The 27491-nt window shown below is 37.3% G+C and overlaps 1 protein-coding gene across 2 annotated transcripts in view; it reads left to right on the plus strand.

The window, feature by feature from the left end:
* MGAT5 (alpha-1,6-mannosylglycoprotein 6-beta-N-acetylglucosaminyltransferase) overlaps window positions 1–27491 on the plus strand; it is a 133103-nt gene that overhangs the window by 63664 nt on the left and 41948 nt on the right. For both annotated transcript variants that reach the window (XM_056348624.1, XM_056348625.1), the window contains 6 exons: window positions 5216–5292; window positions 6781–6870; window positions 17828–17899; window positions 19009–19170; window positions 20882–21051; window positions 21953–22087. In XM_056348624.1, the coding sequence (XP_056204599.1) occupies window positions 5216–5292; window positions 6781–6870; window positions 17828–17899; window positions 19009–19170; window positions 20882–21051; window positions 21953–22087 (706 nt within the window). The remainder of the gene's footprint in view (window positions 1–5215; window positions 5293–6780; window positions 6871–17827; window positions 17900–19008; window positions 19171–20881; window positions 21052–21952; window positions 22088–27491) is intronic.

Here is a 27491-nt window from a genome sequence, read left to right on the forward strand (position 1 = left end):
CAGACCTTCATAACAACAGTCTTCGTAAGATATTAGGGTTGTTTTGTCATCTCCAGATGATGAAAAACTCTGAAGTCTTGACTTGTATTTTATTACTTGCTTTTTGTTTTGAAAGATCCAGGTCTGTAGATCAGCATCCCCTGGGTTCCACTTGCTCCATCTCCCTTGTCTTTATGACCCATTCAAAAGTGTAAATTGCTGGTATCTGGTTGAGTTTGGTCCCAACTGTCCATGGGATACGCAAGATTTATTCATCTCTGGATTCCTGTTTATGAAGAGCCAGCTTCTATTAGCATGAATGATTGAAGCCTGTGCATGAAAAAGGGAGTGAGTTAATTCGGCAGTGAGGGCTCTCACTGAGCTAGAGACATGCTAGGGAATACTGTCCAGTTATTGCTGCTGCTGCTGGTCCAGCTGTGCAGCATGGTTTGATGAGGGCAAGATGAACTGTTAATTTGTAGCTATAATTTTGTATTTAAAGAGGCTGGTCACAGCTTCCATGACTTTATAGATACTTTACGAGGATGTTTCCTATGTTTATAACTATGGTTCAGAACAGCTAGTTTAATAAGGAAAGGGTAAGGAGCCCTTTTGTTGCCCAGAGGGTGCTAGCTCTTACCAGCAGGCTCCAGCACTCATGCCTGGTTAGTAGTGAGCAGATAGTGGAGCAGAAATTTGTAATTCTTTGTACAGGTTCTGATCATTAAGGAAGAAAAAAGTTGGGAGGAGTGTTTCTCAACCTTGAACTCACACTGGCTATGGCCAAGAAGAAAGGGTATGGCTTTAGTACAAGTAGTAGTTGATTGGAACCATCAAAATTATTCACAGGTGAATTCAGACTTTTGCATTTAATTCTCAGGCTTATGTGTGGAAACCGGTATGTTCCCGTATTGACTTGGCCATTTCTGCAGGCAGTGTGTTGCTTTGGACAATCTCCTTGATGTAGATTTATTTCCAGTCAGATTACATCAGCTAGCTTCCTATTTGCAGATACAAAGGAAAGATTGGTTGTCTAGGGAGTACTCAGGTGGAACAGAGTTGCATTTCTCTGTTGCTTGTCCTGTTCCTTCACATTCATTTCCTCTGTGTGCGTATTTTGCTATGTTTTGTTCTGCCCTGGAGAACATATAAATTGTTTCATGGGACAGTTTATATTTAAGCCTTATAGCATTGCCTTCACTATGCTATTACCTGATTATTAGCTCTGAAAGTTGATCTGAGTGTTTGGGATAGATCCACGGTAAGGCTGCATGGGAAGATGGAGTGGGGAGCTGGTGAGTGTGTGAAGCATCTTCAGAGTCTGCAATGGTGGAAAAAGGATGTTAACATATTTGAGGAAGGTGAGTCCTTGAGGTGTTTACTGTTGCTGGCAAGGAGGGGGAGAGATGTCAGATACTCTTGGAGATACTTCTAGAGACGTTAATACTTCACCAAGCATTTCCACATGATTAGAGGTGATAAAGGTGGGCTTCAGTGTTCTGTGTTCCTTATACATATAGATTATCCTGGAGAGAGCACTTTGTTTGCGTGTAAATCATCCCAGTGGAAGAGCAAGAGTGGGACTGCTCTGGAAAAGCCCTAGTGCAGCTGAGCACAGGAGAGACCCAAAGCCTGAGAAAATCTGTAGCTTGTGCTGACATAAATGTCTGGCTCTTGCTTTTTACTTCTTCGAATGGGCAGGAACAGAAAGAGCTGGGAGGGCTGACTTTCTGCTTGGAAAGTGTCTGTATGCAGTACTGCTGCTCATCTGATCTGTTGAAGTGTATGGCTGGTGCAGTATGTGACTGTTGGAAGAAGGTGATTTTTATTCTTACAAGTAGATCATGGAAATACAGGGATCCTGTGAAACCTTGTGAACAATGGACAGGAGCAAACACCACTGCCCATCGACAGAAACACATTTGCATGCAGAAAATGTGTTTATGCATGACAAAAGCAAACATCTCTAGATTACAGTGTGTGTTTACCAAAAACGAGACTATTGTTTGTGTTTTGTGTTTTTTCTCTACCCTACTGTTCTTTGACAGGTCACAAGATAGCCATGAAAATGTGCAATATGGTGTAAGTGATACACTAGGCACACTAGGTATTTGTGCTGTAAAATAAAGAATTATAGCTTGTGCTTATGTATCATCCTGTACTTAAAAGGACTTCAGAAGAAGACAGGGTTTGCTTGACTAACCCTCTGAGGTGGAACATCATCATATGATAGCATAGTTAGCTTGAGATAGAAAACATTTTTTATGTTTTTTTATTTTAAATGACAAAGTTCATGGATCCTTCATGTTGGCAAGCTGTATTTTCCAGTCAACAGAAAGGTCAGAAGAACAGATAAGGAACTGAAGAGGTAGCGTCAAGTCTAAGGAGGAATGACCATCTTGCAGAGGAAGATCATTTAGCCCAGAGCAAAGCAGTGCAAAGGCTGCATGTTACGCTTTTAAGTGGCTTTGCTAGGCTGTGCCAGCAGCACCTCCTGCAGTTGCAGCCCCTGGGGGACTGTCATTCCCACCTCTGTTTTGCTTCCTCTGTAGTGCCAATCAAAACATTGTTCCTGATTTCAATTAATACTCTTGGGCAAGAGCTGTTTTAACTGATTCTGTATCAGTGATTCAACCAAAAGTCAAATGAGTGGTAGTGCATGGTGATCAGTGAGTTGTGACTGAGGAAGAATACCCTGTAAGAAAGCACTGTTGCAGAGGAAAAGATATGTGGAAATGCATGTTGAATACCATTAATAATACCTGTTCTTTAAGGGTTTAATAATTTTCTCTTACCTTTCTGAAAATTGCTTATTACAGGTTGGTATTTAGTACAGTAACTATGTATATAGTAACTATAAGGGGAAGGAAAAAAATTTTGAACGTGGCAAGTGTAACTTGTTCAAATGCAACTGAAATTGATAGGAAGACTTGTTTGATTGAATGGGATTTCCCAGGGATGCAGAATTTTCAACCCTAAGTTCAGTATGATGCTGAAGGTAAAATTTTCCCTGTGGTTGAACTACATCTCTGATGTATCAGATATTTCAGATGACTTTTATGTTTTAGGAAGATTTGAATTTCACATGCCTTATGAAAAGCTCTGTACTTAACTTTCTATTCAGGCTTATGAGTTTGTAAGTAAAAAAAAAAAAAAAAAAGAAAAAAAAAAAAAAGAAGAAAGCCCACAGTTTAGATCATAAAGCTCTTCTAATGGCATTATATTGATTACTGAAAATTACCATAGTTTTAACCGTGCCTCTCTTGGGTTTAAGGTAGGTTTGTTACTGTTTGATTCCAAGTGCTGATTTTAGTGTGATTCACATGGAAGGTCTGATTCCTGAACTGTAGTGAAACAAAAAGTCCTATTGTTATGTAGCTGTACTGACTGAACTGAAAACATCCTTTGAAATTGTTGATATCTGTATGCAAGCTGCTGAAAGGTCTAGAGAGCAAGTCTTACAAGGGGTGGTGGAGGGAACTGGGGTTGTTTAGCCTGGAGAAAAGGAGGCTGAGGGGAGACCTTGTTGCTCCTGAAAAGAAGGTTGTAGCCAGGTGGGGGTTAGTCTCTTCTCCCAAGTAAGAAGTGACAGGACAAGAGGAAATGGCCTCAAGTTGTGCCAGGGAAGGTTTAGATTGGATATTACGAAAAATTTCCTCACTGAAAGGGTTGTTAGGCTGACCAGGGAAGTGGCTGAGTCACCATAACTGGAGTTATTTAGAAGGCTTGTCGATGTGGCACTTAGGGACATAGTTTAGTGGTGGGCTTGGCAGCACTAGGTTAACAGTTGGACTCAATGATCTTACAGGTCTTTTCCAACCTAAAAGATTCTATGGTTGTGTATTCTTACTTGGAACAGAAATTAGAGCCGTAGATACTAGTGGTCTAGTCTGCAAGAATCCTATAAGGGTAACAAGTTAGGGAGAATAGTTTGAAAGTGCTCATTGATTTGAAATTACAAAGTCATCTTAAAAACTACTTTGCTTCAGTGTTATTGTCATTGGCAGTACAGCTCAGTTTGTCAAATTACTACTGCTGCAGAAATTGCCAAATAAGTGTCGTCTTCCTGGCATGATTATTTTTTCTCTATCCGCTCCATTTTGCAATGCTTCACCACATTTCAAGTTTTATCTTTAAAAGAAACTATTTACCAAAAAATGGAAAATATTCAGGTATATCAGGAGATGGGTTTTGTATATAATACAATGTTCTAACTTTATCCACTGATCTTGTCACTACTGTATTCTAACATTGCAGCCTTTTTTCTTTTTTTCTGAGATCTCAACAATTAGCATATGCTGGGTGAAGTTGTGCACTGTAATTGCCATAGCATGAACTGTTCCTAGGTTGATGGATGGCTGGGTTTAATGATCTTGATTCTTGCCCATGGGAAAAATCAGAAATAATGCAAGTATAATTTAGATAATTCTGGGACGAACTACCTAAATTGAAAACCTTATCGTCTGCTGCCTTTGGCAAGAATCTCTTCACCATGTTAATATTTTTTCTTGCCTTAAAGGCCTGCATTGGAGAGTTCTTCTAAGTTCTTAGAAGAAAGTCCCATCCTGGAGTTGATGTGATAATGTCATTTAAAGCTGCTCCTTTTTCCATGGCTCCATGGGCTGGAAGTGTTGCTCTGTATTACACTCCTTAATGTGTTTCAAAAATCTAGAATGATAAAATATTAAAATAGGCAAAAAAAGAAAAAAATTCTTGGGAGGCCATAGGAAATATTTTTCATGAGATGTGATGTAGTGCTACACAGTTTTAATAAATGTTGCAGTATGATCTGTTTTTTACTTGAGTCTTATGGCAAGTTTCAGATCATAGGTATTAGATAAAGTGGTAACAGAAATTAAAAAACTAGGTTTTATGTTTAAAAACAATATACATCTTAAAAATGTTTAACAATTGGAAACAAGTTGTTGCCATTTAGTAATTTTTAAGCACACTTTGATTAGGAAGATATTTTGTGATTAGCTTAATTTTTAAGTCATCATAGTCCAATTTTTGTAATTGAGCACTTTTACTGCAAGTCAGAGTTGAAATCTGTGCAACTGTTTCCTTCTATAGTCAAAAAAGAGCACACTGAGTTTTAATGTTATAACAAATATTACACAGTAGGACTCTCCGATCAATCTGGATGACAGATCCATGAAAACAAAAGGAAGGATTCATTAGGCTATCTGTCAGAACTGTAAAATGTAATTCAGTTAGGGTCTATGTTTCTCTTTAGATCTCATAAATGGAGCCCAAGAACAGTGTGAATTGCCTCCTATGGATGGTTTTCCTCACTGTGAAGGGAAAATAAAGGTAAGTGAACTGCTTTTAATCTTATTATATGTGTTCTGTTGAAACCTGAATGTGAAAGAGGTCACTACTCGGACAGTGGTGTAAAACAGGAACAATTGGGTCAAAAAAGAGGTTATGTAGGAGTGTGTACCACTACAGCATGGCTCACCTCAAGCCTTTAATACTACTGATGCAGAGAAATAAAATCGCATCCTATTAAGACAGGAATAAAATGCTATTTTATATTAAAATGCTATACTTAATAAAATGCCTCATTATTTGAATGTTGTCTTGTTATTCAGAAACTTTATTCTCCTTTTCGCAATGCCCTGGTTTCTTCCCCGGTATGAGTCATTCCCCTACCCCAGGACTGGGATTCTGTGTGTACCTTAATCCAGCCCTTTCTGTGTTTCAGCAAGACGTTTGTTTATACTACTTTCCCCTCTTTGGCAAGAGCTCTGTCCAATTTCTCCCTTCCCCTTTTCTGTTAAAAGCATTCTGCCTCTTCTGCTTACAGGCTAGGGACTGCACTAAGTGTGTAACCAGAACTTTGGAGTTCAGTGTTGACTCTACATAAATCCTATATTTTACTAATAATGCAGTTGGAAAGGCCAAGTAATGAAAGCAGTCAGGCTTTGGTTGGAAAGGAAAAAACAAATAAACACCACCACCACCACCCCCAAAAAACAAACAAACAAAACCAAAACCCCACACCCAAAACCTGGAAAAGACTTGCAGAGATTGAGGGTTTTGAGTTTGGTTGTTTTTTTCCTCCAAGATACATTTCAAATGTAAGGATACTGTTTCAGTAGTGGGGGACAAAAATAAAGTAGCTAGACACTTAAATATCATTATTCAGTATTACAATTAATTTCTGGAAAAGGAATAACTACCAAAGTATGTGTGAAATTATGTTGCCTTTTCCTCTAGATAAAATTCTTAGACAATAGTATTTGAAAGAAATATCTGTACGTTTTAAATCTCTGGTCTGTTTTGATCCATATTGACAAACTGGCTGCATAGTGGCTATGTAATACATTATTAGAACATTAAAATATGAATTTAAATTTATTACTTGCTTCTGCAGAAATGGCAGATTCTTGGCAAAATCAGGCAGATTTCAATCTTGGTAACTGAAATGATCTGTTAAATTCCAGAGCGAGTGTAACACGGGGGTGATGGGGGTGTGCAATGCAGTCAACTCCAGCCGCACCCATGTTTCTGGATCTTGATTATATTCTCTTTTTGATATTTGTCTCTGCTTGCCTGGCTACCAGTTTATACAAACAATACTCCCATTTGGTATGTAGTTACTTCCCCAACATAGCTGAATGCAGATGCGGTATGCTGCAAAATAAAATTCCTTTTTTGTTACTTGGTGATTTTTATCTAGTTGAGTATAGTTGCTTGCAGCTTTCCTCTGTCATTCCTGAATTCAATGTGAAATAGTATTAAGAGTTATTTACATGGTACTTAAACCTAACAGGCTGTGTTTCTGTTCTGTTACAGTGGATGAAAGATATGTGGCGATCGGATCCCTGTTATGCAAGTTACGGTGTAGATGGGTCCACATGCTCCTTTTTTATTTACCTCAGTGAGGTCAGTAATCTTTTAATCTGCAGAAAGGGAACATCATAGTGCCATGTTTTTCGTAACTGCAAACTTTTCTCAAAAGAAATCATAACTTTCTTCAGAAAAATTCCATAAAGAGCAAAAAGCTATTAAAACAGAATTATTACGAAGTGTGTTGCTATTATTCCTAAGTCTTCCAGGGGGTTCTAGCCTGGAGAATTCTAACATTTATAATTGAGGCGATGTAAGCAGCAACTCTCCAGGGAATCCATCCTAGGTATCCTCTTAAACAGAAGTGTGAAGCTCAGTCAAAGATCCTTGCCTCTGAACACTTTTTCTGTTCCTTTCAATATAGCTCCTGAGGTAGTAGCAGGGAGGCATTTTAGGAGAGGCATTTGGGAAGTGGAACCAGGTTGTATGTCCTCCTAAGCAGTGTGGCCACTTCTGTGGAGTGGCCACTGCTTGGAGACTGTTCATGATTGTGGAGTCTGTTAAGAGAAAATAAAAATATCTGAAAGTCATGGTTTTGAGTGAAGTTGGACATATATTAGCTAAATCTTTCAGTACCTGTGGGAACGAAAGACCCAGTTTTGTACACGGCTGAGTAACATGTCTGCCCTGGTGTTCTTTGTATAGACTTTCTCTTCCCTGGGTAATACTTGTTTTCCAAAAATGAATTTTGTCAATCACTTATTATGAGCTCTATTACTGGCTTGTTGTTTGTGTGCCAGGAACAGTCAGGTGTATTTGACCTCTTCTTTCTTATTAGATAAATTTTGGTAACTTACGGCAACTGACCTTGGAAGTAGCATTGATATCTATTGCCTTACTGTTTGTAAAGAATTGCAAGAGCCAAAGTGGCTGCAGAATCACAAACTAATACTGATTTTACAGTTTCTGCAGGATTGGGGGGTGGGGCTTGGTTTTTAAATTACATATCTGGAGATTGTCTCCTTCTCTGGAGACATTCAAACCCCACCTGGACATGATCCTGTGCAACCTGCTGTAGGAGAACCTGCTTTTAGCAAGGGGGTGGACTAGATGATCTCCAGAGGTCCCTTCTAACCCTGACCCTTCTGTGATGAAAACAGTAAGTCTGTTTTATAAGTAACCTGGTTGTAATTAAAGCAGGTTCTGTTAATTTATTCAGTTGACTGTCACTGAACTTCTGGAGGCATTGCTTGAAGCAGCAGTAATAGTTAAATGCATATCCAAAACATGTATCTGAAGAAATAAAAAAGGCTGGGTTGAATCACAAATTTGACTCATTCCATTGCTAGTACCGAGTGTTTTATTTATGGGCTATAAAGCTGGGGAAGGAAAAGACACAGCATGACTATATTATTTATCCTGTTATTTATCATAGAATCTGGAAATAGGGTTTCGTAATCATCTAAGGTCGGTCTAAGTTTCTACTAAAAGGTTACATTTTAGCATGAAGTAGGTATGTTTGCACATTAGTATTCTGTCAACAAGCAGGTGCTTCATGTTTTTTATGCAGATGTATCTTAAAAATTAAGATGCATGTCAAGTGAATGTGAGAATCTAATATTCTTAAATGACATTTGTTACCTGGTATTTCTGTTAAATCACAGTATTTTCTGTGACAATCTTCCGTGATCATCAGTCTTGAAAACTCAGTTGATGCAGTTAGCTTTTTCATAATTGATCTTTCAGCTCATCCTGATGGCAGAATTCAAGCAGATGTACAGAGGCCAAAGGGTTGTTTTTTCACAGGTCTAGGGGTCTGAAATTTTTCTTTAAGCAACTATATTGAATTTGGGCAACTTCTCATTTCATGACGGAACAACAATGTAATTAGTCTATGTGTATATTGGGTAACTTCAGACAAAGGTCTTGTACTTTTTTTTTTTAAGAAGTGTTTTCCCATGACAGAATGTAAAACTAATATTGGGTGAGCGCATGTTATTAACCTTGAGTTTAAATTTGGCATTCTTAATCCTATGATTAATTCCATGATTAATGCCCAGAAGCAGAGGTTGAAAGCTTAAATGTTTGCGAATGCAAGCATGAAATGAAATTTTAACAACACTACAATGATGTGGATTTATGAGGTGTGTTGGCTGCTCAGGATAACTTGGAAATGCTGTTGCGAGAGTAATTTGTCAAAATGGACAGTGATGAAGAGTTGACAGTTTATAGTATGGTTGCACAGCTGAATGATAAATGTGTCCACAGAGCTCTCAAGTCAAAACTGCTGATTTAAAATACTAAAATGCATTAGGGTACTGGAAGGGTATTGCTGTTGAGATTTTTCTTTTTTACTCTGAGGTTACGGTGTAGGAGTAAGATGGTTGCATGCACATGCTCTGTTTGAAAAGGCAATGTATGCATCAAATTATGCACAAACTTGGTTTGAAAAGACAGACTTTTGCTCTTTAAACTCTACAATCTAGTGACAGGCACTTGTGCTCTTTCCATACTCTTTTGGGATCTACGTTTTTCTTCCAAAGCAGTTCAGTTAGGATATTATGTTATGCTCTTCTAGCAGTCTTCATAATACTATTTTAAACTTGTAAACAAAGGAGCCCGAAATACTACATTTTGGTGCCTAATATGGGTCAGAACCACAGAGACACAAAGTAACTTGCCCACAGTTTATGCAGAGGTTTAGAAACAAAGCTACTTTGGGTATCTGTCATGTGCCCTTGTTATGTTTCCACCATGTGTGTCTGCAGCACAGAAACAGCACATTCAAAATCCACACGGCCCTGAGTCTTTTCTTCTGAAGAACCTGCACAAGTGCAAGTGTTGGCACTTCTGCCTCCCCTGGTTTGCTTTGGATGGCACTTCTGCAGGACCCTAAGAACAGTTAGCTGAACAGCTCTTCCACTTCCCTTCCCTTGCCTTGGCTGCTTGAGCAGAATGGGGGGCAAGTGTTGTAGCAGAAGGAAAGCCAGAAGCAATCCAGCAAATTCGGGCTTATGTTTTGGTTTTTTTTATTTAAAGCTGTCCCATGTACAGACATGCAGATAAAGCTGCTAGAATTTTCGCACTTCTATCTTGCTGTTTTGCTGCAGGCACCGGATCACTCCTGGTGGATGATACGCAGCTGTGCAGTCATTGTAACACTAATTGTGCGGGAGCCTTTGAAGGCTGGAGAAGACACAAATGGCCTAAATAGAAAAACTAGACTTACTTTCTCTTAAATAACAGAGCAAGACAGATAGTAGAAGTAGCAAAAATTGAAAAGCAAGTTAAGCTAACTCTAAGGTTTCTGGATAGTTGGGGCTTGTTTCCATTTAACCATGATAGAAACTTGCCCATTGAGAAGAGTTATTTCCTTTTAAACTTAGCATTTAGTTATGAAAAAGCCAGTTGTTTAACACTGTAGAATCACTGGCACAGTTATACATTTCATGGATGGCATTGCCTCTGGGGAGAAATGTGAAAAAATTAATTTCTAGACAGTACAAAAATATATTTCACTGCAGAATGTCAGTTTGCAGCTGAAGAATGAAGCTTTTAAAAATATCTTCTAGAAAATGAATTTTTCACACTGTTTCCCAGCTTAAAAAAAAAAATAAAATCTGGAGGGGTCTTATCACTCCTTCATCTAGATATGTATGTGCTTTCTCTGAGAAGACTGACTTGCACAGGAGTGGGACTGCTGCTGTGGCTGCTGGTCAGCCAGAAGCTGTGACACAAGTTACTACTGCTCAGGGGTTATTATATAGGTGCTTACCTGCTGGAGCTGGGCAGATCTCATTAAAATCCCAGACTTTGGATCTCCAGCTTGCATTTCAGGTGTGAATGTAATTTTTGGTACCCATCTTGGAAGTGGATCCAATGCTTCAAAAGACTAAAACTGTTTCAAAGACCAATCTTTGAGACTCTTGTAGCTTTTGCACGTATACCACTAGAGAGAATTCGTTCTTTCAGTCCTTCAGACTTGATGGAAACAGAATGCATCGTTTGATTGCAGGAGTATTTTTCTTTACAGTTCCTTTTACTTTGAGGGATAAAGCAGAAAAATGCAAACTGAAGGTGATTTTGAATGTGCCTTTCTTTCCAGAATGCAAGCTGTAGTCTGCAGCACATTTTAGTGAAAACACCTGGGAATCATAATTAAAGTTCCTCAAATCCTTGTGGTTTTGCTAGTTTACTGCAGTTTGCTCACATCTGTGTGGAAGTCCCCTTTCCACAGCTTTTGCTGTATGTGTAAGCTATATTTCTGACATTAGCTGAGTTAATGTTTTGCATTTCTTCAATGCAATGTAACATCAAACCAACTTCTTTGAATTCTATGCAATTACTCAAAAAATTGACAAAAATGGTATTGTCTGAAACATAAAGCAGAAAAAAACTGGAACTATTTAGTCATCTCACATGTGTTCCTGAGAAATTGAAATGCTAATGATAGCCAACACTTTGTCCCCAAATCATCCATTAGTGTATTGGCCTGGCTTTGGGCTGTTTGGGCTCAATTACCTTTTCTATTTATGTGACTTTAAACTAGGATTTTTCTGTCTTGTTGGAAAAGGAGTAGATGCCTGTGTAAAAGAGGAATCATTTAGTGCACATTACTGAAGTTAGATAAGAGACCATTTGTTGACTGATTTCTATGTATAAAATGCCATGTTGCAGTGTCACTGTGGCTGCAGGTACCTAACAGTCAACGTTTGAGTTTTCCTTTGGAAACAACCAAATCTGAAGTTACCTGTGCACTCCTCCATTTCACTAAACAGGCAGGCAGGCATCTGGAACACTGCAGATTTTGTAGCACCTTCAAAATGACTTCCTATCACCGAAGAAAAGCTAAACAAAATATAGGTTTTACAGCTTCTAGAGGAGCTGAGAAAGTCACCTTCCCAATGGGAGCAGCTCTTTCACATTGAATTTTCAAATGGATTTTCTAAGTGAACATTATGAAATCTCTGCCTGCCTTGGTACTGCCCAGTAAATTTAAAGGTACACATTCTTTCACCAGATATTGCAGCACTCAGTGGTTTTTTTTATTTCCCACTGTGGGACTGGCATAAGATATTTAACAGCAGCACTTCACCATGGATAGAGGTACACTAAGCAATAATGCTGTTCACCTGATGTGCAAAGAAAGTTGCTTTAGTTTCCCTGTAAATGGGCTGCACCTGCCTTTTGGAAGGATCCAAAATGAAGGTTGTCCCAGGTGTTTAGAGAGAGCACCCTTCAGCTTCTGCTTTATTAAACTCCTGCTGTGACTCCTTAAAAGCATAAAAGACTTCCTGAAATTTTGGATGTGGAGGGCTCTGGCACAGTATGCTTTCATTCAGTTTGGAAGATGTTCAGACTACGCCAGTGCTATAGATGTTTGCCAGGTTCTTATAATTGCTTGAGTTACTTCCTCTGTAATATAGTCAGGTGCTGCAGTCTTGACATCCATTCAGTCTCATTGTGTTTCTGAGGAAGAGTTGCTGGAAAAGATAACCTGCAAAGCTTGTATAAAACACACTCTTCAAATTTCTTATGTTTGGGTTTTGATTCTGTTTTTTTCATGTTAACTCACCAGTAAGCTACATGAGCATAAAGTTACAGTGAGCCTGGATTGTCTGTGATAAGAAACTCGAATTCAGTTTAAGCAGAATTTAGGCATCCACACCGTAAAGCAGTTCGGAACACTGACTTTTCACTTACATCAAGAATCACGTAGGGCTTAAATTTTGAACTTCTAATTTACCATGCAAGCTAAGGTTATGGAGCTAGACAGTGCTGTGTCTGCTGCGATTTGAAAACAAGCAGGGAACACTTGACTTCTCAGGTGGACCTAGTTTCTTGAGCATGATCCAAGACTACCTAATGCATTTGATTGGTATTGAATTCAACACTAGGTGCAGGAGGCACCGCTGGTCTTATTAAAAAATTATGGCAATACAAAGATCAATACAGTGTGTTCTGAATAACAGCTTAGTGTTTATGCACTCATAGTGTTTCAGACTCATCCAAAAAATGTCAGTCTTCAAATCTGCAGTTGCTGCTTTCCAACAATCGTCTTTAACTGATAATCTGTAGTCTTGATACTACATCCTTCCTATTAAACCATGTACATGACATTGTAATGGTTGCTGCAGAGAGAATAAGCTAGAGAAAGACTTTTAACTCAGTGACAGGAACGTTGTCCTGGAAAGGGGGAAGAGAAGTCCTGGTTCCTTCTTCAGAGACAACTTCTGTGTTTTGTCTTAAATGATCAAAATAAATGCATAAACAAGCAGGATCCAAACAAACACTTCCGTCCTCCTTCTCCTTGCTGAGACTTAGGGCTTATTGCATGTGGCTATTCTGTACCTAAACAAATACAAAGCTTAAGTATTTGCGTATCTCTAAAGTGGATCTAGATGAGGTCTCCATCAGTGATATCAAAATCCTTTCTTTCATCATTGCTGATGACAGAGAGAAGTTGCATGTAAATGGAACAATACCAGATTTGTAAATGCATACTGCAGCCTTAGCACATGCTATGTCATTTCCCTGTTTATAATCATTACGTACGTGTCTATACACACATTTGTATGTTTACCACACACTTTTTTTCTCCCCATTGTACATGTTATTTAATAACAGATATTCTTGGCCCAGGACAACTTATGCTTTAAATGCCGTTGCATTTTCTGCAAACTTTTTAGTTATGAGTTAACCAAAGTAGGGTCCCTACCCCCATCACCCTGTTCTGTATTAGGAACTTCCAGAAAATGTGTTGCAAAACACAAGTTCTCTTCACATTCCCTGCCCTATCATGTCGCTGTTGAGACGGACACAACACACAACGGATTGTGCCCAAAGGGCCCCGTTTATTGTTCTAACAAGCCTTTTTATATATTTCTTAAGAATAGGTGTCTATACATGGTTGGTTCACTCACAGACCATCAGTTCACGACTGGGTGGCCTTTTCTTTGCTACATCTTAGACACACTTCTACTTGGCACATCTGGCGGCTCCTTATCTTGTTGGCTCAGCTCTTCTCAGGACTTTCCCAGGCTCTTCAAGGATACACGAGTATCCTCATTCCGATCCTTCGGACCAGCTGAGGTTTCCCACACAATCTCTGTCTCTCCTTGGTCATTTCAGTGAAAGTTGATAGGCTTTCATTAAGCAATGTGGGAGCAAGGGGAGAAAAATAAGTTCAAGGCACCAGGTGTTTTCACAGAGGTTGCATCACTGCTGGTGCTGATTTGTCACACAAGATGGGGGAGACTGAAGATTTCCCCTCAAGTCAATATGAGCAGTTGTAGACTTTTCCTTGCCTTTTGTTCTCCCACATCTATATTTGGAAGTTAGTACTTACAGAACTAAAACCTGACTTGTACTTATCTTACATCTATAAGTCTGAGAAAAATGGATTAAGTTTTCACTGGTATTTGCTGGGAAAAAGGTCATTTCATGAGCATCCTCCTGCATTTCCCAATAACTATAGCACCCACCTTTGCTTTCAAAGAAGTTCCCATGGCAGTGGTTAATAGTCCAAATCTGAGACAAGCAGGTGCAGAACTTGTTCAGAAAGTATGGATATGACTAGAGCTGCTGTTGTGGGCCATATTTCGGTCATGCAAAGCAACTAGGAAAATAACTTAACCACTTGGATTTCATATTTAGTTATAGGTATCCTTACGAGAAACCCTGAAGCAATTACAAACAAAAAACCTCTTTCTAGGTCATCTAAAGTTCTCATGAAACTGTAGGTCCAGCCAAAAGTTGCAGTTAGTAGTTTCTAGGCTTAAAGGTGAAAGTCTGCGTGTTCTGGACAGGACGTATTGAAGTGTGCAGTTTGAATTTGAATATTGGTGTGCTGGGGGCAAGAGAGGAAGGCCCAGTAATGAAACAGCAAGGGAAAGAGCAGAAAGTCATTGTCTTGAAAAAGACCAGTAGTACAGTTATTTAAATTATTTGCAATGGAAATAGTATGTGTACTGTGCTACTGTGTGTCATTATGTGGGGCTAAATAGAGAGGAACATAAAGGTTATTTTGCTACTCATCTGGATTAGTGCAAACTGTTGCTTTTAATTCTGACACAAAATATTGAGTACTGTTTTGTACAGGATTTTTAGGCAGTCTTTACTGAGGCTTTGTACCACTGTAGACCTTAATTTTACATAGTGCAATGCAAAAACAGTTAACTGGAAGCTTTTTACCTGAAATACACGTAAAAATGCAATTGCTGTGGTTTTTGAGGAAAGCAGCGATACAACTGAGCAGCCCACTAGATATCTTGTATAAGTAACATCAAGTCAGCAGTGGTTTTTAATTTTGCAGTAGAAGCCTGTCAGTGCTATTGTTTCCTTTTCCAATAGTTCTACAGAGGCTGTCTCTGAAATCTTCCATATCTTGTGTAGCTGTGTAGGTTGAAACCCCTCTCCCTTTCACCAGATCGTATATAGACTGTTGGTCATCTGTTGTTCTCACTGAACAGGGAAGCAAGAACCCAGAGATGGAGAGAAATATTTCTGTTCCCTCTGAAAACCTTGTTTTTCTTGGAGGTGTGATATTTCTGGAGTACTGGGTACCTCTAAATAAAGGTGATACGACTTGTGTAGATTTTCCTGCTGTAGTTTTTGACTTCTTCCTTCTTCGCTCTGTATCTACCTGATAATATCTATTACAATCTAAAAATGTCTTAGGTGCATGAACTTCAGTGTTGAGTGTTTGTGCGTTCTGCCCTCTGCCATCACTGTAATCATATTTGATTTTCCTCTCAGTTTCTCTTGGAACCATGACTTATTAATTCTAGTTGATTCTTTAATTACCTGTAAAATTAGCTCATGTTCTGAACAACAGAATTTTTATTAGCATTTTGTTTGGTTTTGCTTTCAAAATGTTTCCATCTCAGGGGCATGTATATCCCTGATCTTTTTTTGCCCAAGAATACTTAAAATTCATTACGAAAGTAATCCTAGTTTGGCTGGTTTATCAGTCAGTATTTGCCTTTCCATCTCCACTTTCCCTTGTGTCAATACATTAACTTAGTAAATTTTTTTTCTTTTTCCCCCTTTCCATTGTATGTCAGACTCATTGCTTCATCTTTGCTTTCCTGGTGCTCTTGTTAATTATTATCCCCCCATCTAACAGCTTTCTGTGATCTATTGGCTCATAAACAAGAAGAATTTTTTCTTTTTCTGTAAGAGAATGCCTTTGTATTCTTCTCAGTGCATTTATCAGTCCTGAAAATAACAAAACAACTGGCATACCTCACCAGAGGATTTTTAAATGCATATTTTCCAAAGTAAGTTGGTCTTTCCAATGAAAAGAGGAATTGACTGAATATCAGTAAGGAAAAATGAGTGCTAGACCAACTGTATACACTGATATTACTTTGAACCTACTCCTTAAGTGCTTTTTTTGTGATTAGAATTACTGTAACTTGATATAGACTACAGAGAGTATTTCTAAAAGCACAAAAGAGCTCTATTTGTTTTTCAGTAAGTCTCATGCAGTTGACTGTCCTTGGCAGCTCTGAAAAATCTTCAATTCCTTTAGGATGCCTGATGGTGCAATGTGAAATACATGAAACCAGAAAAGGGACATGTACAGTAGTCCTTGAAATGTCATATCTTAATTTAGATCAATTTTAATGCTAGAAATAATTCAAAATTATTTGTACTATATAAAAAGAGAGATTGGGACTGTGTATGATTTGTAATATGGAGCTTGCAACTCTTTTCTACCAGTGATTGCACAATTTATCTTAGTAAAAGTTAGGATTGTTAATTGCTACAATTTCTGGTATGTTTCCAGAGCTGGAGACTACTGAAGAATTGGATGTTTTCCAATTAGGTTGATAAGTCATTGCTTTCAAATGTTGTATTAAATATGTTGAGTAGATTAAGTCATAGCATTCAAATTAACGCTTTTATATAATTTGTCTGAGGAACCTAAGCTTGATACATTTCTTCTCTTTAACGAGGTTATGATGTCTCTTATTTTTCATGTAAATGACCTTCTAGGCAATCATTTGGTTTGATCTTAAGTTTTTAATTTCTGATGCTTCAGGCTTACTGCAGCATGATTAAGCTAAAGTGCTTTGGCAGGTCTGTGACTGGAGGAACCATAAGAGCAGCTCTGACTTCTGATTCTTTGGGAGTTGTGAACCTAATTGGTAGTGATGGGGCATCTTAGGTGGCCTATAAATTTTTGCATTTCTCTCTTTTCACAGTACAGTTATGTTTCTGTTTTCATGGGTTTGCCTTTAACAGTGAGACTCCTTCTTCCCCAGAACAAATGGTCTAATTTCTTAAGGCACACAAATAATAAAGATTCTACAAGATAAGCAGGATTCCTAGGGAGAGCATAGGAGCTTTCAGTAACTTGCATCCATTTGCTGTTTCTTCCTTAACTACTAGCTGTTGTACTTTTTTTTTTTCTTTTTTTTTTTTTTTTCTAGTGGACAATAGGAAGTATAACATTTGCACTGATGATGTTTCTGTAAGAATTACAGCTATTAGTACCTGTGAATATTGTTACATATAATGATGTTTATTTATACCCTTCAAATAGGGTGGTTTTGTTTTATTCTTCTTTCAACTTTTAGTCTAGATAGCTACAAGGTAGGACTTTGATCATTGGGTTTTTTCAGGCTTGGCTTTTTAATAAAGATATTCTAGGGAGATAGGAAAAGTTCCAAAATATGTATTGTTTTAAGGTCTAGAAGCATAAAAAACTTGATGCTTTTTGCAAACATTAAGGAACTGCTCAGAGAAACTGTATTTAGAGCATTTAACAGCTGACCTCTATCTTGAAAGGGTTTTATCTCCTGTATTCATTATCATAGATGAATATCAAAATGCAGCTTTTGGTTGCAAATTTGCAAGGTTAAAATAGCTTTGAATTGCAAAAAGACTTTGTAATCTTTTGCAAAAAAACAGTTTTACCTTGCAGTGACTTACTAGACAGCAGATGCCTCACTTAAACCATAGAAAGGTTTATTATAAAGGCAGTGAGAGACTTTGGTAGACCAGTAAGTAGAACAGAATTTATTTTCATGTGATTGTTTTACAGGTTGAAAATTGGTGTCCTCGTTTACCTTGGAGAGCAAAAAATCCTAATGAAGAAACGGATCAAAAAACAGTGGTAAGAACAATATTAAAACATGAGAAGCAATTCAGTAATTGTGATTCATGCAGAAGATCCTGGAATTTTGTGGCACATAAATGCTAATAAGACTAGAATTTACCATTTTTATTCCTCAGCTCCTTAGAACTGTAGGGAAACATCCTTGACTGTATATTTGTAGCTCACCATGTTTTTTCTCCAGTCATTGTATTGCACTGCAGTCTTGGTGGTAGATTTTCCATTAAAAACATTTTTGTGTTTAAATATCTGAAATACTGTACACAGATACTGAGAGAAATTACAAATCCATAGACTATTCGCCAGTGTTAAGAGACCGTATGTGAAACTGTCCATTTTTATTGTCCCATAAATTTGGGCTTTATATATAAAAATGCCTTGATGGTAGAGGCTTACATAATTTCAGTTTTGTAGAAACATTTTGATTACTCCTAATTTTTTTTCCTTTAAAAGCTCTACAGCATGCAGAGTTAGTTCTAAACTGTTATAGCCTAATTATGTAGCACTTAGGTATTTTAAGATAATTGCTGGACTGTATATGAATGTTGCTTACATAATTTAGATATAGGCTGTCTCATTTTGTAAACCCAATTGTTCTTAGATCAGTCTAGTTTTAAAATTAATATTTCCTTTAAGATTTATATATGTTTCTTCCTTTGTGGTATAATAGGAGACTTCCTTGCATTTTTTTTGTAAGATTTTGTAAGATTCATGATAAACATGAATCTTGAGCGTACTGTTCTGATTTTATATTGTGTTTTAGAGATACTTTAACCTCATTTTGAAACACATGAACAAAACCAAATCTTACATTGCAGAAATAAGTACATTGTGAAATGCTGCAAACGTATTCTGGCGGTACCAAGTACTACTAATAAAAATAACGGTAATTTATGTGGCTTAGAAATATCTGTTAAAACATATCTTATGTATCTAGACTAAAACAGGGAGTTTAGCATTGGGCATGTATCTTCTTTTTTTAAAATTATTTTAAATGTGCAGCGTAAAGCACAGAAATCACATTTGAGAAGTTTTTTCACTTCTGAAACGTACACTATTTGAAGAATAACTAATGTGTTGGGGTTTTTTTTTCAATGCTTTAATTCAAGGCTGAAATTCGTATCAACTTTGATAATCTCTACAAAATGATGTCAAGACATGAGGAATTCAGATGGATGATGTTACGCATCAGACGAATGGCTGATACCTGGATTGAAGCAATTAAATCACTCGCAGAAAAACAAAATTTGGAGAAGAGAAAACGAAAAAAGGTAAACAAAAGTGTTTTTCATTCCTGTCACTTACAGTCATATAGGCTCTTTTAAGCTGCTTCTTTCAGAAGTAACTTCAGAGTGGAAAAAGCAAATATGTCCAAAAGGCTCATATTTATACTTGTGCCTCATTTCAGGAGGTATTTTGCTGTTTGAAATTACTGTTACAATGGATATTTGCTTTACAAAGAATTTCACATACTTCCCATGAGTCAATCTTTGAGTGAGTTTTCTAACCTCTTTAAAATTGGATAAAATAGAGAGATAATGTAGAAGTCTCTTTCACCCTCTCTCTGTCAGAAGAAGGGAGAAACTGTGAATTCACTGCAAGCTGATGACATTGGAGTTTTTTACATGTTGTAGAAAACAACAATTGTACATCATCTTTGTCCAAACTTGAGACTTTAAATGGTGTGTTTCTGGTTTGGATTTGAGTACACTTAAAAGTTGACCACAACTTTGGATTGGATCAATGTACACTCCCTGTAACGAGTTCAATTTCAAAAACCATGTGATTCTTGAAGTGAAAAGTTCTATTATATTTGATTTAATTTTTTTTTACCTCAACTAGTCAAGATAGAGCTGAAAGGTTTAAACACAACAACAGGCTTCCCTTCCTGCCTTGTTCTTACTAGAGCTAGTCTGGGGTGACAGCAGGCCATGCACAGTCATGTTTCTACCCTCTCACATCTGGCTGGCTGCAGCTCAGCTCCTTGCTTGACATTCTCAGTCCTCGCATGAGGTCTACGCTCCATGTTGTGGCTGTAACATTTGTCTCATACTGCGGTCCTTGGGTAGGCTCAGGCTCTGTCAGGGAGCAACTCTTCTTTTTCAGGCAGCTCTCCAGCCTGTTTTATTACAGGACTATAACACCTGAGAATACATAAACTCAAGAATAAACAACAGCAGTACTGTCCTGCACAAGCAGCTTTGATGGCGTGCCCTAGCGCTTATTCTTCGCTTTTAAAAGTCCTTTGAGGTTGCTCTGTAGCACATATGATGACTTCATTTTAATGTGTCCAGTTCAGTTCTAGGAGCTGCAAGAGAGTGGAACAAAATGGTTTTTTGAATGTTGTTTCTTTACAAGGAGTGAGGGAAAAGGGTTTTGGTGTTTGGGAGTTTTTATGCTTGGCAACTGTATGTGCCCACATTCAAATAACAGTCCAGGGTATGTAACAAAGTGTTTGGAACTCAACTTCTGTGCTTCATTAGAAAGGCAAGGACAGACTTGAAGGAACTGCAGAGAAAACTTTCCTATGGTGGCACTGGAGAGGTCCGGTTCAGAAAGCATCCTAATACTTTTATGCCGTCTTTCAGAGTTCTTAATGGCTTGTTCACAGTGTCATACCCTTCCTTAACTACACTGTCTTGTATAAGCAAGTATATCCTACTTTTTCAATCAAAGTTAGTGTGAGCCACAACTTTCTGTGCAGAATTGCAGGTTGTTTTGTAAATAACACCTGTTTGGGGGGGTTGTTTAACTACTGGTCTGGTGGCAGATAATAGCACAAGACAATATAGTAACGTTCATATCATTACTGTTCTGGAGATCCATTACAAAATTAAATCATGGGAGTGGGAGTATTGGATATTTTTGGTTGATTTTTTTTTTTTTGGCCGTAGTGGGCATTTAATAGATAGAAAAAATGCTATGAGTATAATAGTTGCATGTTTAATGTTGATAACTCTGACATACGACTTTCCTTTCCAGATTCTTGTTCATCTGGGGCTTTTGACAAAAGAATCTGGGTTCAAGATTGCAGAAAATGCATTTAGCGGTGGCCCACTTGGTGAATTAGTCCAGTGGAGTGATTTAATTACATCTCTCTACTTACTGGGCCATGACATCAGGATTTCAGCTTCACTGGCAGAGCTCAAGGAGTAAGGAGATTACTTTCACTTTTGAAACTGGAATACAAAAAAAAATGAATTGTGAACTCTTGATGCTGCTATTAACAGTATATAATTTCTTGAAGCATAAAATGGAAGTGGTAATTCACTAAACAGACGATAAGATTATTTTCATGAGCTAAGTATATGTGCTATGAAAAGGATAATATGTTTTCATTGTAGCTTCAGGCTCCTGAGACTTCATAAATGAATGTTGTAAAATTTAAACTAAGCAGCTTACTCTTTAACATTCCAGGTGCTTTAACCAGCTGCAATAGAAAATGTTACAAACTAGCATAATTCTGTGTCCTCTTCTTCAGTTTCTGATATACTTCACTCAGTATCTCATATTAAAACAAAGGTTTAAATCCTTTAAACATATTACTTTCAATGTGGTTAATTGCTTATGTTAGGTCAAGTTGCTACTTCACTCACCTTTGTCTTGTTTTGCATACTAGTTCAGCATGAGGCATAAAACATCTGTTTTAAGCTTGAGCACATATGTTTATTATAAAAAAAACCCAAAAGCCACAGAAAAACCATGACAGCATCATTTTATAGAGAGCTCTACCATAAAGCTGTCAATAGAAGTCAGAAATTATTTCACATCATTTCAAAGTACACTGTTTTTAAACATTCCAACCACATTACTCTTGTGTTTAAACTAGATGAGGTGTTTAGTGGAAATTAGCACTTTACTGATGAATAAATACTTTTTTAATAAATGCTGAGCATCTTTAGCATTTGAATGTTCTTACATGGTGCCTGATTTGGCAAAAATAAGAGTAAAGCTTTTTTGGAAAGGCAAATTATTGGTATGAATAGTATTACAGCATCTATTCAAGGTATTTGAAAAGTAATACTTTTCCATATTCCTTCTTTTTTTCTTCAGGATTATGAAGAAGGTTGTAGGTAACAGATCTGGCTGCCCTACCCAGGGGGATAAAGTTGTAGAACTCATTTACATTGATATTGTGGGACTCACTCAGTTTAAGAAAACCCTTGGTCCATCATGGGTACATTACCAGTAAGTATAACACTTATTTGAACTCTTGGCTGCTTTGTTAAAGAGGTTTTGTTGAATAACACCTGTCAAAATACTGAGGCTTTTTTTTCACATGAATGTGAATGTATTTAAAAGTAAGAATGTGGTTCTCTGCTGTCTTTCACTGTTAGGAATAAAGGGTCTGTTACCTGTTTGTTGCATACCATCTTTATCCCCCTCGGCAAGTTTGGGATTCTTAGATGCAAGCATTTTTAATCTTAATGACTTAGATTATCTTGTTGAGTCATCATCTTTGCCTTTCCTTCCATCCCTTCCTTACAGACCTCCCCCACCCGTTTTGTTCTGTAAATTACTAGATGAGCTGAGAGATATTGGATTTTGCTGTTTAGTTGGAATACCAAAGGCATGTTTTGCTTGTCAGTGTTTGTAGCCATACTGGACTGATGATGATGGAGATTTACCTGTTCTGATTGTATTGCCCAACAGCCAGAGTGCAATTTCTTCGGTTCCATCCCTGAAGATGCTGGGAAGACAATTGTCGGGGTGGATCTAAAGAATAAACTGCAGTTGTTGTTACTACTGTAACCTGTAAACATCTTTTGATTAGAAGTGGAAGATGGTGATCACGATAAATTACTTTGTACAGCCTTCTTAATGTCTGCAGTTTTAAACCCCATTTCTTTTTGTCAATAACGTTAAATCAGCAAGCCTCCCATGTGTTGTACAAATACATACCAGCATAAATAAAACCAAATCTAAATTACTGGCTTTGATTTTTCTATACCTAATTGAATTAGCTGTGTTTCATGATCCATAAAGTCCAGTAAATCCTACTTGAAGGAAGGTATTGAAAGGTGTTCACTGCAGGCAGAAAATATTCTCTCAACCTCAGGATTTTCTAGAGCATTGGATCTTTTCAGCATAATTTTAAATCAGAGTACTGTGATCAGTGTTGCAGATTAGATTACTCTTAATCTCTTTTTTGAAGCAGAGGAGTAAACGGATTTTCTGGTTTTTAGGAGCCAGCTAATAAAGATAATCCCATTTTCCACTGAGCTACAGTTGATTGTCTGTCTGCCAGATGTAATTGTCACTAGGCGATCATATATAGTATTGTGGCCATGATATAAAACCATACTTATAAATTTAAAATGTTTCTTCCCTTTCGCTTTGAATTTCCTATTTAGTATATTCCATAATGAAGATACAGAAATACCCCATGATATTGAGATTATTAGTTAAGGTCTTCAAATTTTCTTGTTTATCTGAAGTTGTCGATCTCTTTTTCATCGATTCCTAATTAGTGATAATGACTGACTTTTTCTGGTTTAGGAGAGCAGAATTAAATTTAACTCCAAATAAATATCTTGGGTAGTATAGGAGGTTTTGTTAGGCTTTTGAAGAAAAACATTTCTTAATGCCTCTATTCTGCAATATTGGATTTCATAGGATAGAAGGGGACCTTATGTAGTCCATAGGCTTGCTGAAAAGTAGATCAGATTTATTTGTCTTTATAGAGAATTTTTTGTCTAATCTTTTACTGAAGACTGGGAAAGATATCCCAGCCATTGTTTTATATTGTTAAGCTTTTCTTTAAAGTGCTTTTCTAGGCCTGATTTCTTGCAAACTGCCCATTAATGCTTATTCTAATATGATTCTGGGGAATAAATTACTTACTTCCCCTCTCTGCCAGCCTCTAGAATGTCTTACATACTGCTTTTCCTTCGTTTGCTTTTCTTTAAAATGAATTCGGGGGTTTGGATCATCATTTATATTTCAGATTTTGTACAGCTTTGTAGACCTTTCATCAAACTTGTTGCATTTGTTGGCAACCTCTGTCATTACTTGATACTTTCTCTCAAGTTCAGTGTGCAAAACTGGATCCAGAGTCTAGCAGAGACTACCAGAATTGATTAGAGCAGAAAAATTAATTCATAGCTTTGTACATGCTATCTCCTGTTTCAGAATCCTCTTGCAGTGATTTTTTTCTCAGCATCATGAGTTATCTCATAAATTTTGTTATCAAAATATTTTTAAGTTAGAACTAGTAAGTCCAGTCATAATTATATTGTTTTAATTCATTCCAGTAAAATAAACATTATCACAAATAAAGCTGCCTTATAGCTCTTACTCTTTACAAACTTTGCTTTCTCACTCAGTTATATTTAATGTCAATAGGAGTAATTCTTTATCTTGAAATAAGTGTTTTGCTTTCTGCCATATAGTTTTTCAGCAGACATATGCAGGTCAGCTCAGTCTGGTTTATGCAGACCAGACTCAAATACAAATAACACTAAAACTTGTTTATTCACTTCTGATCAGAATAGAGTGGTAGAATAAACCTCTGCCTTCAGAACAGTCTCTTGGTAAGTGCTGTATATAATCTTTGTGAGTGAATTTGAGCCCTGAGGAAATTTTTGGTAATTGCAAATCAGGTTTCTAGAATTGCTAGCTCAAAAGAATGACCCTGCTGCTCTGAGGCGTATTTCTGAACAACTGAAATACTGATTTGTACGTCTGAGATCTGTAGCACCGGTGATTCTTGGTAGTACGTGCTTTATCTGTGGTATAATTGGTACTGTAAATAGCATGAATATAGCAAAACAGTTTTCATCTTTGAGTGCACCTTATTTTTCAGGCAGAGCAGAAGAATGCCTGGACATGCCATATTTTTCAGTTCTGAAGTCTGGATATTTGAATGCAGTTTATGTGCAATGAAGCAACATAAAAATTAGTAGCTTAATATAGTTTGAAGTGCAGCTCATTGCCTTTCTTAGCACCTGCATCCTCCATACAGCACATAAGAATCTGGTATTTTTTTCATTTTTCTGCAGTCTCTCTAGCAATGACTCATTCCCATATGCCAAGAATCCAACTGGCTTTATTCTTGAAATAAATTAACATGACAGCTATCCTGAAAAATGAGCAACATTCCTGCTTCTTACATGTTCTCTAGAATTCATCTGTTTTAGGAGGGTTATTTTCTGATGAAGTTTTTACATATTTTTTTTTTTACATTTTAAATGCAAGTATTGAGTGGCCGGAAAGTTAATGTATATGTCTGCAAGGATTTCCATAGGCAGATATGAGCTGCTCATGATCTGAGCAGACTGGACACAAGCCAAAACAACCTGGAGTCCATGTATCTGAACCATGCCTGAGCTCAGTGTACGTACAGAGCTTCCGAACTAGAACTGTTTGGGTTTTGACCAGCTTGCTCCCAGGAAGATGACTGCAGCCACTGGCATATATGTACCCTGTATTTAACAGTTTATCCTGGCATAAGGACTAGTTGCTGACAGCTATGGGTGCTGTTGGACCCTAGCATTGCTTGTTTAAACAAATGTGAATTATACGTAGAGAAAAATTACAGTCTCAGGTGGGAGAAGGATATGAAAAAATGTGTAAAAATACTTCCACTGGAACAGCTCAGTTAAGATGTGGTTGCGCCCAATATTTATGGAAAAACACTGACTTATAAAACGGTGAATCCTGGGTTACTTTTGTCTAATTTTTTTTCTGTAAGTCCAAAAATTGTCACTTCCAATAGGCTAGAAACATCCATATTGAAGTCTTCTTTCTTCTATAAGCAGTTTGCTATCCACCAATCCTCTTTTTAATTAGTCAGTGAATAAACTAATCAGTCTCACACCAATTCCAAGGCATGCTGTAATTTTCTGCAACTTCACTGCTAAAGCTAAGTGACATTTTAGGAAGGAAGGGGGAATGAAGCGAAAAACTGAAGTTAAAATCACACAAAATTAACAATTTTATTTAAAATATATCACTGATTTACAAAAACCCAAAATACTGTTTTGCCATTTTCAAAATGAATTATTTCACTTTAGAAATGCTAAAGCATTGTATGCAAAATCAAACTTTTTGTTTTAAAGTAGTTCAATTGAAAGAGATGTAAACCACCAAGTGAAACAAATGGAGAATATAGTACTTGGGCAGACAGTTGAGGTGTTCCTACATATGCTAAAATATCAGTTCAGCATAATTGGCATTAATTACACTCATTTCTAAATTTAAAGTCTTCATCAGTTACTTTCTGCTGCATTTCAGAGATTAGGTTCACCATTTGAACCTTTGATCTGTACTCCAGTTTCTGCACAGACTTGCACTTTCTGCTGTGATTTTTTTTTCCGACTGACTTTATGCCTGAATCATACAAATATTTTTTGTTTTCCCTGCTTTCCTGTGTAGCCTCGTTTCCGTTGCATCACATTTCCTGTCCTGCTTCAGAGACCCTGTGTGTATTGAACATAGTTACATGTATCCCTATGAACAATTAGTGCTAGGTACCTTACACCTGACTACAGGAAAAAGAGAGGAAACAAAGCACTTGGAGGTGATCATGTGGGATGTAGTGCTCCTTACGTATGTAATTTGACAAACTCCACTAATGTTACAGTTTTTCAGTAGCTTTCACCCATTTTTCATTCCCCTGTACTCAAGTACTTGGCCAAAAGCGGTATGTTTGATAAGAATTTTGTTTTAAGGCTTGCCAAGAAATAAGAGGGTTTTCATTACTGAATGATTCATCAGTGCAGAAGTTGTTTCAGTCCTGCTGGAGTATTTTGTATGATGCAGAGATAATTGCCACTGTTGTAAAATATTTTCATTGAGAACAGTTGACATAAAACACTGCACAGAAACTGATCTGTCAGCTTTGTTGTTTGGTGAATCATAATGTGTTGTATATTTTTACTTTCTTTTTATTTGAAAGATCTCTGTGAAGCTTAAAAAAAAGTAAATTTGTTCTATTTGTACTTTCAAATACAAAGGTGGCATTTCATAGAAGAGTTTAAAAGGTGCTGGGTTTGGGCTTTTTTCTATTTCCCAATTTAGTAGATACTTTAGAGAAAGGAGCAATGCACAAGAAATACATAAATGTATTTTTGGGACTAAATTCTTTCATCTTTTAAAGCTGAAAAATGGGTGGATGTCAGTTCTTTCACCTTTGGGGAGCTAAAATTTTTCACATTTTAGAGTAAAGATCCTGGTGTTTTACTGAACAGAATGTGTATGGGCTTGGAGCACAGGAAGTGTTGAAGACTGGGAAATAGAGCCATTTGTAATAGTAACTTCTGCAGCTATGTCCCGTCTCTGCCACCTGTGAGGTTGTGTTTCTTCCTTAGCAAGTGTTACAAGCCCAGTGAAACAATATGCAGTGATAACAGTTCACGTCTTTATAACATAGTGGCGTATGATGTAGGAACGCATCCTATATATATATGTTTCCTGAAAATACTGTTTGTGGAGAGCTGAAGAATGGTAGGGTCAGCAGCTTTGGAGCCATATAATCCAGTTCATTTGCAGTGGAGCCAACGGTCAGTATGATGGCCATAAAGTTCCTGTCCAAGCCATATCAAAGGTTTGGCAGGCTGCATTTTGGAACATAACTTCTAGAATCTGTATG

The sequence above is a fragment of the Falco biarmicus genome, chromosome 8 (assembly GCF_023638135.1).
Source record: "Falco biarmicus isolate bFalBia1 chromosome 8, bFalBia1.pri, whole genome shotgun sequence".
Taxonomy (NCBI): Eukaryota; Metazoa; Chordata; class Aves; order Falconiformes; family Falconidae; genus Falco; species Falco biarmicus.